At 38.3% G+C, this 15,544-nt stretch overlaps 1 protein-coding gene across 5 annotated transcripts in view; it reads right to left on the reverse strand.

The window, feature by feature from the left end:
* The window catches only part of LOC112048234 (trehalase), a 69,948-nt gene that overhangs the window by 23,557 nt on the left and 30,847 nt on the right, over positions 1-15,544 (reverse strand). For all 5 annotated transcript variants that reach the window (XM_024085697.2, XM_052889405.1, XM_024085698.2 and 2 more), the window contains exons 2-10: positions 13,996-14,349; positions 9,188-9,325; positions 7,508-7,620; positions 5,204-5,359; positions 3,786-3,951; positions 2,765-2,917; positions 1,300-1,377; positions 817-929; positions 267-433 (exon numbers count right to left, since the gene is read on the reverse strand). In XM_024085697.2, the coding sequence (XP_023941465.1) occupies positions 267-433; positions 817-929; positions 1,300-1,377; positions 2,765-2,917; positions 3,786-3,951; positions 5,204-5,359; positions 7,508-7,620; positions 9,188-9,325; positions 13,996-14,072 (1,161 nt within the window). In that variant the 5' untranslated portion in view covers positions 14,073-14,349. The remainder of the gene's footprint in view (positions 1-266; positions 434-816; positions 930-1,299; positions 1,378-2,764; positions 2,918-3,785; positions 3,952-5,203; positions 5,360-7,507; positions 7,621-9,187; positions 9,326-13,995; positions 14,350-15,544) is intronic.

Here is a 15,544-nt window from a genome sequence, read left to right on the forward strand (position 1 = left end):
ACTAAAGATACTCAATAATACATAGATCGAAGAGCCGATGGACATTGGGGTCCCAAAGTGCTGGAATGGCGACCCCGCACTAGTAAGCCCAGTGTTGGCCGACCCCCCACCAGGTGGACTGACGACATCAAGCGAGTCGCAGGGATTCGCTGGATGCAGGTGGCTCAGTATTGTGATGTTTGGAAGTCCCTACAAAAGGCCTATGTCCTGCAGTGGACGTCCATCGGCTGATATGATGATGATGGATGATGATGAAAGATACTCACATGTTCAATAGCCTCCTTAATCTTGGCGTGCATCATCCTATAGTACTTGGCCTTCTCGAAGTTTTCCAGCAGTTCGTGGAACTCTGCCATCAGCTGCGCGTTCCAGCACATGAAGGCGTTGAGGTCCACAGGGACTATCGATCTGGTCTTTAGGTTTGTGAGGTTGCCTGTGGAATAAGTTTATTTTTAAAAAGTTCCCTTAGCTGTGACCTTGACAGCTAAACCGTTGTTTAATATAATAGGCTTCTTGGTTATCTTTCTAAGACTAAAATTTTTGTCTGTCTGTCTGTCTGTCTTCATACTCCTGGGCAGGTTTTAGTATACTTTTCATCACGCTACGATCAATAGGAGCAGAGCAGTGATGGGAAATGTTGGGAAATCGGGAGAAGTTATTCCATTTTTACAGCAACACTACTGTAAGGCTAGATTAAACAGGTCTAAAGGTGGACGAAGTTGCGGGCGCTAGTCGTTATTAACCTACATTCGGCTCACTGCTGAGCTCGAATCTCCTCTCAGAATGAGAGAGGTGTTATAACTTGTTAGTCCGTACCTTTGTTAGTGCCATTGAGTATAAACCATCTAGACGAGAAGTCCCAGCCCGATTCTGCAGCAGATTTCAGTTCAGCATACAGCTCTTCCTTTTTGTCCACCGTGTCGAAATGTCTGTAATAAACAATGATAATTTTATACTTGTTACTTGGGATAGGCGGGGAGAGTGACTTGAGTGGAAAAGGGGAGCGTTTGTTAACAGTCAAAGGTACCTTTAACCCTACACACATCGTGCACAAGTGCGTGACTTCACTCAAGGTCATTCTCTGCTATTCTAGGGTCTTATTTTGGTTACAGTTTGATTTGTTAATTAAGTTGTCCTGACAAATGTTGTAAATAAGAACCTTTGTTCGACATTAGTTTTCTTATTTTTGTAATCACCTCTGGACAAGGAATTTTCCAATTTGCAGAGTGCATACTCTAGTTAAAAACTTTGTGCACGCCACTAAATTGTGGTCCATTAAACTTTGTGGTGAATGCTTACCTGGCTACATCAATGTCTTCTTTGTAACTCTCTGGTCGTGGACCTTGTGACTGTTCGCTGTACCTCGTCATCTGATACCTGAAAAAATAATTAAGATATTTATTATACTTGTGCTTGTGCTAGAGTCGTGATAGCCCAGTGGATATGACCTCTGCCTCCGATTCCGGAGGGTGTAGGTTCGAATTCGGTCCAACTTTTCAGTTGTGTCCACGTTAAGAAATTAAATATCACGTGTCTCAAACGGTGAAGGAAAACATCGTGAGGAAGCCTGCATACCAGAGAATTATCATAATTCTCTGCGTGTGTGAAGTCTGCCAATCCGCATTGGGCCAGCGCGGTGGACTATTGGCCTAACCCCTCTCATTCTGAGAGGAGACTCGAGCTCAGCAGTGAGCCGAATATGGGTTGATAAGATCATACTTTTGCTTTGTTTACTTCATTTCCAAGAAAAGACTAACTTTTACGTGACCAAACTATGTCGGCCCAATAACATAATAAAAAAAATTAATAAAAAAAAAATCAACCGACTTCAAAAACATAAAACGTACAACTAAACTAAAAAACGAAAAACAACATCATATTACATTCTACCTGCTGATCACTCTGAAGGTGGTCCTAACCTGGTGATGTATTAATTCAAGCCATGTAAGAATATCTAAAGATTAAGGTTTTTCAGACAATTCTTTTATGATTATATAATGATTTATTTATTTTGCTATCATCCGCGAAAAGTCGACGAACCCATGCGACAACGTCACTCAGGTCCGACAAAATATTCTCTACGTACGTTTCACCCCGAAACCGGAGCATCCTCAGGAGATGTTGACTCTACAACGTGCAATTGCAGTGCAATAGCAAAATAAATAAATCATTATATAATCATGATGAACTTCCGCAAAGTAACGCCTGCTTCTATCCAATTCTTTTATGTACCTGAGTCTTTCAGAAACGATTTAAATTAATACTAAACCGGTTTAACACCGCCTTCAAAGTGATCAGCAGATAGAACGTAATATGAGGGTCCATCATCAGATCGACTCCAGACCTAAAATTGCTATTATATTACAGGTAGGCTAACTACTTTTTCCGTCAACTTTTTTTTTTTTTTTTTTATTCTTTACAAGTTAGCCCTTGACTACAATCTCACCTGATGGTAAGTGATGATGCAGTCTAAGATGGAAGCGGGCTAACTTGTCAAGGAGGAGGATGAAAATCCACACCCCTTTCGGTTTCTACACGGCATCGTACCGGAACGCTAAATCGCTTGGCGGTACGTCTTTTGCCGGTAGGGTGGTAACTAGCCACGACCGAAGCCTCCCACCAGCCAGACCTGGACAAATTAAGAAAATCTCAATCTGCCCAGCCGGGGATCGAACCCAGGACCTTCGTCTTGTAAATCCACCGCGCATACCACTGCGCCACGGAGGCCGTCCAACTTTTACCATAATCTCAAGAAATGACTCACTTCCTTCCATTGTAGTCAACTTCAACGGTATGGTTTTTGACCCAGAAGTCAAACTCCTTGTCCATGGTCCCGATGTGTCGCTTGAGGAAGTCTATGTCACCGATGTCTTCCATCAACAACTTCACCATTGGTATAAGAAGCGGCGGTTGAGACCTGTAAGCAAATACCATCTTTATACAGGATGTCCCGTATTCGGGTAGTTGCCTTGTATCAAATTTAATATTAACCATATTAATTTCCCATAGTTCATGTAACAAGGGTATCGATATATTGATATCAATTAATAAAAGTTAAGGATTTCTTATAAAACTTAATTTAAATATCACGTATTTTTTAAAATTTACATAATTAAAAAATAATACATAATTCTGTAAATTAATTTTTATTTTTGTTTGAAAACAGTTCTCGAGTCGAAAAATTTACTTTTCGTTGTGTAAGGTTTTTTAATTTTATTTTTTAATTGTCTTGTTAAATAAATGTAGGCATGTGTTAAGTTAACCATAATTTTAATAAAAACTTGTATGATTACCAAATTTTCTAAATTGAAAAAAAAAACCGATTCACCTTTTTGGCTTTATAAAGTTGCTGCTAAAAATATCTGGAAAATGCTGAATTTATAATATAAGAAAAAATGGAGTTTTTTTTTTTATTCTTTACAAGTTAGCCCTTGACTACAATCTCACCTGATGGTAAGTGATGCAGTCTAAGATGGAAGCGGGCTAACTTGTTAGGAGGAGGATGAAAATCCACACCCCTTTCGGTTTCTACACAGCATCGTACCGGAACGTTAAATCGCTTGGCGGTACGTCTTTGCCGGTAGGGTGGTAACTAGCCACAGCCGAAGCCTCCCACTAGCCAGACCTGGACAAATTAAGAAAATCTCAATGTGCCCAACCGGGGATCGAACCCAGGACCTCCGTCTTGTAAATCCACCGCGCATACCACTGCGCCACGGAGGCCGTCAAAGAGCAAGTTGTTAGAGCAAGTTCCGATATTTTGTTTTTAAATGCTTAACAAATACCTCATCAGATAATAAATCCTCCCCCCGTTGGGGATGAAGCCGTATTTGTCCACGATGTCCAGGAAGTTGGTGACCATCCCCGTGGCGGTGGCGTGCATCTCTGACAATAACAACCCCTTGATGATCCAGTATGAGTCCCAGTAGTAGAACTCCCTAAAACGACCCCCTGGAATTTTTTAAAATAAATATAAATAAATATACTTAAACAATACACATCACTATCTAGCCCCAAAGTAAGCATACAGAGCAGCTTGTGTTATGGGTGCTAAGATAGTTGATATTATAATATTAATATAAAATTATATACTACATATAAATACTTATATAATGTATAAATACACACAGACACTGGAAACACCCATGCTCATCACACAAATATTTTCCAGTTGTGGGAATCGAACCCACGGCCGTGGATGCAGAAGCAGAGTCACTACCCACTGCGCCACGCGGCCGTAAAATTTATTAAATTTAATTATCAATAAATATAAATGTCTGTCTGTGACTTCAAAATAACAGTTTTCTCAAGTTCTTATATTTATTTAAAGAATACTAAAACAATTTTAGATTGTTTGTCTGTCTGTCCAGGCTAATCTTTGAAACGACTGGGCCGATCCTAATAGGACTTTCATTGTAAGATAGAGGAAGTTATTAAATAACATATAATAGTCTACTTTATCCCGAAAAAATCAATGATTCCCTCGGGATTTGTAAATGTGAGATTCCTCGGATACGTGCTAAGCCCAGCTTCAGTTTTCTCCACCACCTACAATATCTTCAAGTCAAGAGTGAATAAGCATCTTCTAGGCAAGCGCGTTCCACCATAGGCTGCATCATCACTTACCATCAGGCGTGATTGAAGCTAAGCAAAAAAAATTAAAAAAAAATCAGATTACGTATTGCGGTAGGCTCCTTAATGGGGCTTTACCGGCAGCACCAGGGGATTTGGGTGATCGCAGAAGCCGAAGTGATGGTCGGAACGACTCTCTAAGGGCGCCACGTCTCAAACTAAATACATAAGGACTAGTATCGCACCCAAATTCACGAACAAAATTTTCTGCCATTTTCTAAGGTAAACGAGCTTAGATTTCATACATATCTTATACTAAACTAGCAGTTTTTGTTAGTTTTTTACACAATTTAACTACACAAGAAGGTATTTTTACGAAGGTTTTTAACCGACGGATACGATTGTAAACTATGAAACATCGATTCTATAAATGTGTTTATAATCGCATAAGATCGTTGATCATATACTTTGACAGAAAAATAATGTCTTGCGAGGCAGGTCTTTATCTAATTAGTCTGAGCGCCACGTCTAAGACTTGACTGGAATCGGAGGCAGAGGTCATATCCACTGGGCGATCGCGGGCTCTGAAATCACGCCGGTTAGTATAGATATCAAAACCACAAGTTCTTACCCGGCACAATAACAGGATGGTCGACGTATATAATAGAGTACAGGTCTTGGTGTTCTCTCACTTCATCCTTCATCTTCCTACCGAGGTTCAGCCACAGCTCGTTCAGATTCTTGGCCCATTCCAGCAGTAAAGGGTCCTTTATTCTTTGTAAAAATGCTGAAAAATTACAAATAAACAATTATTTTATAAAAAAAATATAGTATAAATTTTTCTCCTTTCTTTTCTTCTCAAAGTATTCATCCATGAGACTTGTGATCTGTGTGCCTAGTGGGAGTTTTCAATGTTTTCATACTGTTACTATCGCGTTAACGTAAACGCGAATTTATATGGAATTGAAACAGTTGTGCAGTAGTACCACTAGATGGCGCTGTTTCAATACCTTGGAAATTCGCGTTTACGTTAACTTGGTCGTCACAGTATCAAACTGCCACTAGGCCCTCTGGGTGTAGGGTTAAGGATTTCTTTATGACATATCAACATTACCCTCTGCGTATATTGCTCTCTCTGCTGATTTGGTAGGATCCTACTACAGCTTTGGATACTTGTTCTAATATAAAACATGCCGCAGTGCTAAGGCTGTAATATGTACATTGTACATAGCCCATACCCGTGAGAATACAGGTATAAAATATAGCCTATGACACTCACAAACGAAGCTTGTTAGTGAGAATAGAATTTTTGAAATCGGTTCAGTAGATTCCGAGAATACCCTTCAATACGACAAACGTTAACTTACTTAAGACTTTGTAATATGAAGTACTTAAAAGGTAGAGTATGAGGTATTAAATTGTCACCTAAAAGTACACCTTAAGTGCAACCAAACATCAATAAGTAATTCTGTTTCCAAGATTTAACCCATACATACTAACTGGATAATTTAAATAACAGCTTGTAATAAAACCTAGGCCAATACTTATTTGATAAAGCAATAATAATATAAACACGACAAAGGTCAAAAGGTAAAGTAATTTATCTTGTAACTGCAGTTTAATTACATATTATTTGACAGATAACTCAATTTAATTAATTAGGTCACATAGATAGGTAATAAAGATAGGGAATGTTGTTTTGTACTTTCTCTCAATGCCATTTGACCAAACTTGTACCTGTGACTTGTAGTCCTTGACTATAATCTCACCTGATGGTAAGTCATGATGCAATCTAAGATGAGATTATTATTTAAAATCTTGAGCATTCTAATTTAATTCTATAAATGTTCCGCTCAAGTTTCTACTTTATTTTTATCTTATTTTAATTTTGTATAATGAAATGTAATATATTTTATCCCTTATTATAGCATGTAACATTATTATTTTTAGCAATGCCCTGACAGGGCCCCATGTATCATGCATGCTAAGCTTATGTATTAGTCTGTAAGTGCATGGATGCTAAGTAAATAAATATCTAAAATATCTAGAGCCGGCAACTTGTTAGGAGGATGAAAATCCACACCCCTTTAGGTTTCTACATGACATCGTACCGTACCGGTACGTCTTTGCCGGTAGGGTGATAACTAGAAATGGCCAAAGCTTCCCACCAACCAAAAATTACCTATTTTTTGTAGCATTTTCATAATTAAAGGCATTTTATTATCTTATTTAACATACTAAAGGTAGATTATCCACACCCTTGACTACGTAACATATTTCTAAGGAATTGAAACCGCGCCATCTAGCGGCATTACTGCACAAATTAGAAATTCGCGTTTACGTTTACGCGATCGTCACAGTTTGAAAACATTGAAAACTCCCACTAGGCACTCTGCTTTTTGAACACAACTTGGTCCATCAAGGAGCTAACTTAACAAGAAAAGGAGATTTAAACCCACATCTTACTAGACACGGGCATAAGTTAGTTATTTCTGCATATCGTCTCCAAAGAGTAAAAAAATCTTTTGTTGGGTGTACTCTTCTATAACAAGATCCCCAAGACTGTGATAGACCTTCCAATGCTTACAACATAGCTTTAAGCAATGTGTTAAAAACATTTACTTAGTCGAGGTTACTACACCATCGATGAGGTTCTTAATGATAAAGTTGCTTGGAGGCCGTTGGATCAGCTTCCACCTTCACATAGTAAGAAATTGTAATGTTGTCATCAATTGTAAATTATAATATTACTGTATGATTTTTTTTTAAAGTGCAACTGTTGAGTTTCTTGCCGGTTTATTCTCAGCGGAATCTGCCTTCTGAACCGGCGGTAGAATCTTTACAAATAGTCAACTGAAGTATCAAAAGTGCTTGTAAACTGGGCCTACTTGAAATAAATGATTTTTTTAACGAGCAATGTAAAATGTAAAAATACCAGGATTGTGTTTCCAGTCAAGCGGCTGCCATTCCTCAAACTCTGAGCCTTCCACATCGAAATTGTCATCCACAAAGGTCCTGATCTGTTCCTTCGTCGGCCGGTAATCTGTCCTGGAACATTAACGAATCGTGTGTTAAGCATTTTAAGCCAGTATCTAATTAAAGAACTTAGAATTACTTCAGAACAAGATAGCTACATCTTCATTTTATAACAGTTGAAAGTTTGCCAGTTGTTCCTGTCATAGGTAAGTATGAAAGGCACTTATGGAGTCCTGATCTTTGAGACTCATCATCATTATTAACCCATGTTTGGTTCACTGGTGAGCTCGAGTCTCCTCTCAGAATGAGAGGGGTTAGGCCAATAGTCCACCACGCTGGCCCAATGCGGATTAGCAGACAGCGCCGGACCGAGGTAAATTTTAGAATGGAGCGAGATCCAATTATGGCGCCTTTCCTGTTTGCTCCTAACATTATATACTAGGGACGTTTGAAAAGTTCGTAGCCTAATTTATATCGGAATGTCATACATTTTTAACCGACTTCAAAAAAAGGAGGAGGTTTCTCTCCTCAAAATCGAGTATCTTAATCTTAATAATAAACTTAATCACTGCAATGAAGAACTTGAAGAAGAAAGGTTTAGCAAAAAAAATTCGTTCGCGTTTTTTGCGCTTAGGTAAAATGCCCAGCCATAGCCTCAGTCGAAAGTCCTATTACAAACCCCCGGCTGAAGGCCGGTCCGATCTTAATGAAATTCATCAGTATAATTTAGAATTCTTACCTTACCACCATATTCATATGATCTAGTCTCGTCTCCATCAGACTTTTATCTATTTCCGAAGCTAGAAAAAGCACTTATCGAGTTCAAAATTTTTATGAAAGTGGTCTATGCATTTTCTAAGAGTTTAAAGAAAAAAAATAGCTAGTATAGAAATGTTTCCAGGCCAACAAAATAAGTGTATTGCGCTCTAAATAAAGTTGAAAAATAAATTAACTTATGGAACGCGAAGATTTTGACCATACTCAGACCAATTGAAAATCAGGCACAATACCGTCTCTCGATCACGTAGTGCCCGGGTGCAATCATCACCCTAGCGCCCCTAGTATCTATAGAACCCGCGCGGCGAGTGGCACTTGGGCGCCCCTGAGATCGCGACACCCGGGTGTAACGCACCCCATGCACTACAGGTAAAGACTCTAGCTCACGTAGCGCCCGGGTGCAATCATCACCGTAGTGCCCCCTAGTACCTATAGAACCCGCGCGGCGAGTGGCGCTTGGGCGCCCCTGAGATCGCGGCACCCGGGTGTAACGAACCCCATGCACTACAGGTAAAGACTCTAGCTCACGTAGCGAAATAAATTTCTTTTCGATCTTGTCTTTACCATTTCGGCGCCCCCTAGGATTTGGCGCCTGGAGCGACCGCTCCGTTCGCCGTATGGACGGTCCGGCCCTGTTAGCAGACTTGGCACACGCAGAAGATTAAAAAAATTTTCTGGTATGCAGGTTTCTTCACGATGTTTTTCCTTCGCCGTTTGAGACAATGATATTTAATTTCTTAAACGCACATAACTGAAAAGTTGGAAGTGCGTGCCCCGGACCGGATTCGAACCCACACCCTCCAGAATCGAAGGCAGAGGTTATATCCACTGGGCTCTAATAATATTAGTTTAAAACAATTACCTGTTCATCATACTCTGAAAGTTGTCCAAGATGATGTTGGCTGGGGACTTCATCTTCTTATCCACGAAGGTTTTGGAGTCATTGTATAGGCCTGCCATTTGCACCGTATGGAGTAAGGGTCCATGGCAGTAGATCAAACTGGAAAAGAAATTAAAGTTTTATGAAGACTTCATCATTCATCAGTTATCAACCCATATTCGGCTCACTGCTGAGCTCGAGTCTCCTCTTAGAATGAGAGGGGTTAGGCCAATAGTCCACCACGCTGGACCAATGCGGATTGGCAGACTTTTCAGAGAATGAAGAAAATTCTCTGGTATGCAGGTTTCCTCACGATGTTTTTCCTTTACCGTATGAGACACGTGATATTTAATTACACAATGATACAAGATAAAATGCACACAACTGTAAGATTTTTTCCTGGTAACTCAGTTAGCTACCAGAATCCAATCAAAAAAGAGAAAATAATGAAAAGGGCTGATGACGGGTTCACATGTTATTTTAAAATGATAAGTGATTGTTTTCGAAATTTCCGAATCTAATTTATTTTACAAATATCGTTGTCGACTTTCATTTCATCATTTCAGTACATTAATTATATTATTATAATGACTTAATTTTCCCCAATGACTAAAAAAAATAATATATTCAAAATTAGTCAAATACTCAATAGGGATGATGACAGTTTATTAAATTGTATATAAATTAAGAGTATGCTAATAGTAAAGCAATTTTTTAAAAGCAACAAGGTATCTGCGATCATTACTTTCGGGGCTACAGGGATTTAAAGGGTCCGACTCTGAAAATCGGCCCATACAAATTGGTACGAATTAATGACGTTGTAGGTACATAATGATCGTTAGGTTTGTATGGGCGTTCAAACAAAATTACTAATATCTTTGTTATTTGTGCGTTTATGTTTATAGTTCATATATTAAAAAATGTCACATTTAATGTAACAAATTGTATTACGATAAAAGATTTTTAATGGATTTGAAATTTAATAAACTTATTTATTTTGCAAATGACGGCCGCGTGGCGCAGTGGGTAGTGGACCCTGCTTTCTGCATCCACGGCCGTGGGTTCGATTCCCACAACTGGAAAATATTTGTGTGATGAGCATGGGTGTTTTCCGGTGTCTGTGTGTATAAATTAGGTAACATTGTCCTTATTCCATTTCCATCCCGAATGAATCATAAATATCAATATATTCAAGCCTAATCATCATCTCCATTGGCATGCGTGCGAATTTGATAGTGCAGAGGAGCCATTATTTCTCCATGGTATTTTATGGAAATATTCATTTTCTATCGACTTGCTAATAATATTAAGCTCGGTCGCTATGCAGAAAAACCCAGTTAGAACCAGATTGTATTCTATAGGTTACAGTTTGTATGCGGACGGTACAGTTGGCAACAGAATAGTATGTAAATATTTAATTGTAACTCATAAATGTTTACTTAACACCACGTGTTTGTTATGCAAAATGAGGCGACATCACATTAAATAGTTAGTTTCCTCAAACATTTCTCAAGGGACTAATCACACTTGATCGCCTCGATTCGTGATTTTTAAATTACTTTGTTACACTTATTCATCTTCTACTAACTACGTATACGTACTATTCGTAGTGTGGTTTGTCATTATTCGATAACTTATCTTACTTAAAAACTTTACTTCTTTATAATATAGTATATATATTATAAAGAAGTAAAGTAAGTAGTTGGTGTATAGGGGGTAATCTCTGGATCTACTGAATCGATTTTGAAAATTATTTTACCACTAGAAAGACACGTTATTTGTGAGTTTTTTATATGCTATGTTGTATCCACGTATTCACATGGGAACGGTAACTATGCGGGTGAAACCGCGGGGCGTCGATTAGTTGGCTGTTCTTCGTAATTGTAAAATGTAAACATTTTTTACGAAAAAAAGAATTACATCATCATTTCGTCTTTTTACAATATACAAACAGTTATAATATAATATGAATGGTAATGAAAATAAAAATATACAATTTCAACAAAGTAAACATTGCCCAAGGGTCTAATTACACATAAACGCCGCTATCCGCGTTTTATTATTTATATTTTTATTACACCAATTATATAATACATTACAGCGTTTACCGACCGCGCACGTATTACCATTCTATTTGAATGACTGAATGAATACCCTGTACTTTGTCAGTCATTATTTTGTAGCTATTGATTGCGATTCCAACTGATATTGATTGATTGATTGATAAGTGACGATATAGTCTTAAATAAACTTGCAAGTTTAATCTACCCATAAGTTAGTTAGTTAATAACTTTAGAGTTTATATTCTGTGATTTTATCTATGATACCAATTTTTTTTGTCTGTCTGTTGGCGTTATTCCCTGGAATTGTTCAACGGACTTTTATGCATTTCACAGGTATCAAGTAAATCAGCATCAATTAAAGGTTTAGTTTCAACTAGTACCTAAATACCTAAATACGGCCTTGATTCATTTATTTTATTTAATGAAGTTTTGTTATTGACTGTACTTCTTACTATTGTTATTGAAACGATGCTCAAGAGAATAGTTTCCCTTGGTTTTCCTGATTCGCGGTATCGGAATATTCATTGGAAAACTATGTTCTATAACTAATATTATAATACGACTGTAAGTTTGTTTGTACGCTTTCACGCAACCACGAAACTGCGACTGCAACGTCCATCGGCTTTTCGAACTATGTGCCCCGCCCATTGCCACTTCAACTTTGCGACTCTTTGAGCTATGTCGGTGACTTTGGTTCTTCTGCGGATCTCCTCATTTCTGATTCGATCACTCTCCAAGCATAGCTCGCTCCATCACCCTTATAATATTCATCATCATCATTGACAACCCATGTTGGGCTCACTGTTGAGCATGAGTCTCTTCTCAGAATGAGAGGGGTTAGGCCTTTGTCCCCCACGCTGGCCCATTGCGTATTGATAGACTTCACATACCTCACACTTGTAGAGAATTGAGAAAAATCTCAGGTATGCAGGTTTCCTCACGATGTTTTTCCTTCACCATTTGAGACACGTGATAATTAATTTCTTATAATGCACATAACGGAAAAGTCGCAGGTGCATGCTGGATTCGAACCTACGCCTTCAGAATCGAAGGCAAAGGTCATATCCACTGCGCTATCACGTCTCTTACTAATATTATAATCCTACTAATATTATAAACGCAAAAGTTTGTAAGGATGTTTGTATGTTTGTTTGGATGTTTGTTACTCTTTAACCCCGCTACTACTGAAGCGATTTGGCTGAAATTTGGAATGGAAATAGATTTTACTCTGGATTAACACATAGGCTACTTTTATCCCGAAACAATCCACGGTTTTCCAAGATTTTCGAAAACTGATGATATGAATGTTTGTTACTCTTTCACGCCTCGACTACTGAACCGAATTACCTGAAATTTGGTATTGAGATATATTATAGCATGGATTAACACATAGGTTACTTTTTATCCCGAAAAAATCCATGGTTTCCCGAGGGATTTGTGAAAAACTAAATTGCACGCAGACGAAGTCGCGGGCGTCCGCTAGTATGGTATAAATAACTAGGCTAGACATGCAGGTTGCATAACATTCATAGGTCTTCGCGAGTCGTTACTAGGTAGGTAGGGCACGGATACAGATGTCATTCATTCAAAAACAAACAGACAGACATACAAGGCCGTCACTTCCGGATTTATTGCATAGCTCGCTGGCATTGTGTACTTTGTTGATTTTATCATGATTGGATTATAAACTTTTGTAAAAACAGATTATACATGTCGTATTTTCTGATCAAGCATTAAACCTACTTATAATAATTATGATTTTCGACCAACACCTTAAGAAGCTTTCGCTTAACTCTTGGATCAAGGGTCGGATACAGAAGGCAGTGATTCTTGAGCCGGCGCGTATTGTGAGGAAGGTTCCTCACTCTGGAGTCCTGACCACCGGTTGCTTGAGCACTCAAATGTCCGGAGCGGGAGGGTTGTTTTTTTTTTATAAATTTTTAATAGTGTTTTGTATTTTATTTTTATATCAACATTGTTAAAAATTTTTAAAAATGACATGATTATTATAGTACCGTACCGAATGGATTTGGCTGAAATGTGACCAACCACTATGTAGGACGTTAGGTACAGAAAAAAATTAAACGACGAAAAATACTATATCTATACTAATATTATAAGGAGGTAAATTTTGTGGTGCTAGCGGACGCCCGCGACTTCGTCCGCGTAGAATTCAGTTTTTCACAAGTACCGCGGGAACCATGGATTTTCCGGAATAAAAGTAGCATATGTGTTAATCCAGAGTAAAATCTATTTCCTTTCCAAATTTCAGCCAAATCGCTTCAGTAGTAGCGGCGTTAAAGAAGAAAGAAAGAAAGAAAGAAAAGTTTATTTAGAATACACATCATACAAAGAAAAGAGAGAAAAAAAAAACAATAAATTAAAATACATTGCAACTTGCATGATGTGATCCTAAAAGGGTCACCACTCAGCATATTGCAGTGTCCGTAAGGATACCGCGCTGATCTTCCGTGGAGCCATAGCGTGGAGAAGTAAGAAACATCCAAATAAACATAGTTACATCCATACAAGCTTCCGCTATTATAATATTAATAGGAATTAGGATTGAAGGGGGTAATCTACTGAATCGATTTTAAAAATTATTTTAATACTAAAAAGCCACGTCATTTGCGAGTGTCATAGGCTATATTTTATCCCCGTATTCCCACGGGAACAAGAACTACGCGGGTGAAACCGCGGGGCGTCGAATAGTAACTAGAACCTCACCTTTCACATGGAGCCGGCAAATTGGAACGATCCGCCACCACTCCCAGTGCAAGCAACAATACAGTTATCACAATCATTGTTCACTTATGGCACTAAACTTGCACTAATTTTGCACTAAACTTGCACTAATCTTGCACTAAACTTACACTAAATTAACACTAATATCACTCTGAATTTTGTTTCTTTAATAAATACAGGAACTTATGAACTGTTAGGTCTAACTTTGGTCTATTTATGTGTTTAGAAATGTGCTGAGAATTTTGAAAGGCTTCCTTCTGAAGGGTTGGCTGGTCATTGTGGGTGGTATTTTTGTGGGTCGCTCTCTGGGTTAAGGGCACTGCCGTGCGCCCAGTTCTGTAACAAAGAGATAGTTTTCGTGAGTATTTGGAGTACTGAAGAAAATTAATAGATTATTTTTCCAAAAACCGAACAAATGTGGCAGACAAGAATTTGATCATATAAAGATTTACTTCTTCTGAGAATACCTAGAGTTACCTACCTAGAAATTACTAAAAAAATTTAGAAGAAAGAAGGGCTCAATAATCCATAGGCTCGAATGACGCAAGACTCGAATTGTTGACCTAGACCCTGGTTATCCGAGGTTATACCTATAAGCCACTGGAGAAAGGTAGTTATAAATATTGTAATTAATATTAATTATATTTATAAACTTTATTGCCATACTTATTACTAGGTCTGATACAACTCAATTTTTAATTGTACTTAAAACTAAGATACTGAAAAAACAAACAAAAAAAACTAAGAAATTACGAATCGCTTAAGACATTTGTTCGCTTGTAATAATAAAAAAAATATTACAAGCGAACATAGTCACGTGCAACAACTAATAATAATAATTGCGAGCCACGTCGATTGAACAGAAAACGAAACGGAAGCAAAATCCACATTATTTTTAGATCGCGCTTAGTAAAATAAAAGCCTCGCAGTTTTGTATAGTGTTATGTCATCAGTACCTATCGGGTGACAATGATGTCATGGTGTCACAGAAACCCAATTGTTTTCAGGACAAAGACTTGTGGACAAATTGTAATAGGCGATGGAGCGAGCTATGCTTGGAGTTTCTCTGCGTGATCGAATCAGAAATGAAGAGATCAACAGACGAACCAAAGTCACTGACATAGCTCAGCGAGTCGCGAAGCTGAAGTGGCAATCGGCAGACCACATAGTTCGAAGAGTCGATGGACTTTGGGGTCCCAAAGTGTTGGAATGGTGACCCAGCTATCATCATATTATATCGCCATATATTCGCCATAGAATCATCATCATTTGCAAACCATATTCGGCTCACTGTTGAGCACGAGTCTCCTTTCAGAGTGAGATGGGTTAGGCCAATATCATCCACCAAATGAAGATGATAATCCACATATGAGGGATGATACACGACATCGTGAGTCTCCTTTTAGAATGAGATGGGTTAGGCCAATATCATCCATCATATGAGGATGATAACTTCCCTTTCGGTTTCTACACGACATCGTACCGGACGCTAAATCGCTTGGCGGTACATCTTTGCCGGTAGGGAAGTAAC

Source organism: Bicyclus anynana, chromosome 25 (assembly GCF_947172395.1).
Source record: "Bicyclus anynana chromosome 25, ilBicAnyn1.1, whole genome shotgun sequence".
NCBI lineage: Eukaryota > Metazoa > Arthropoda > Insecta > Lepidoptera > Nymphalidae > Bicyclus > Bicyclus anynana.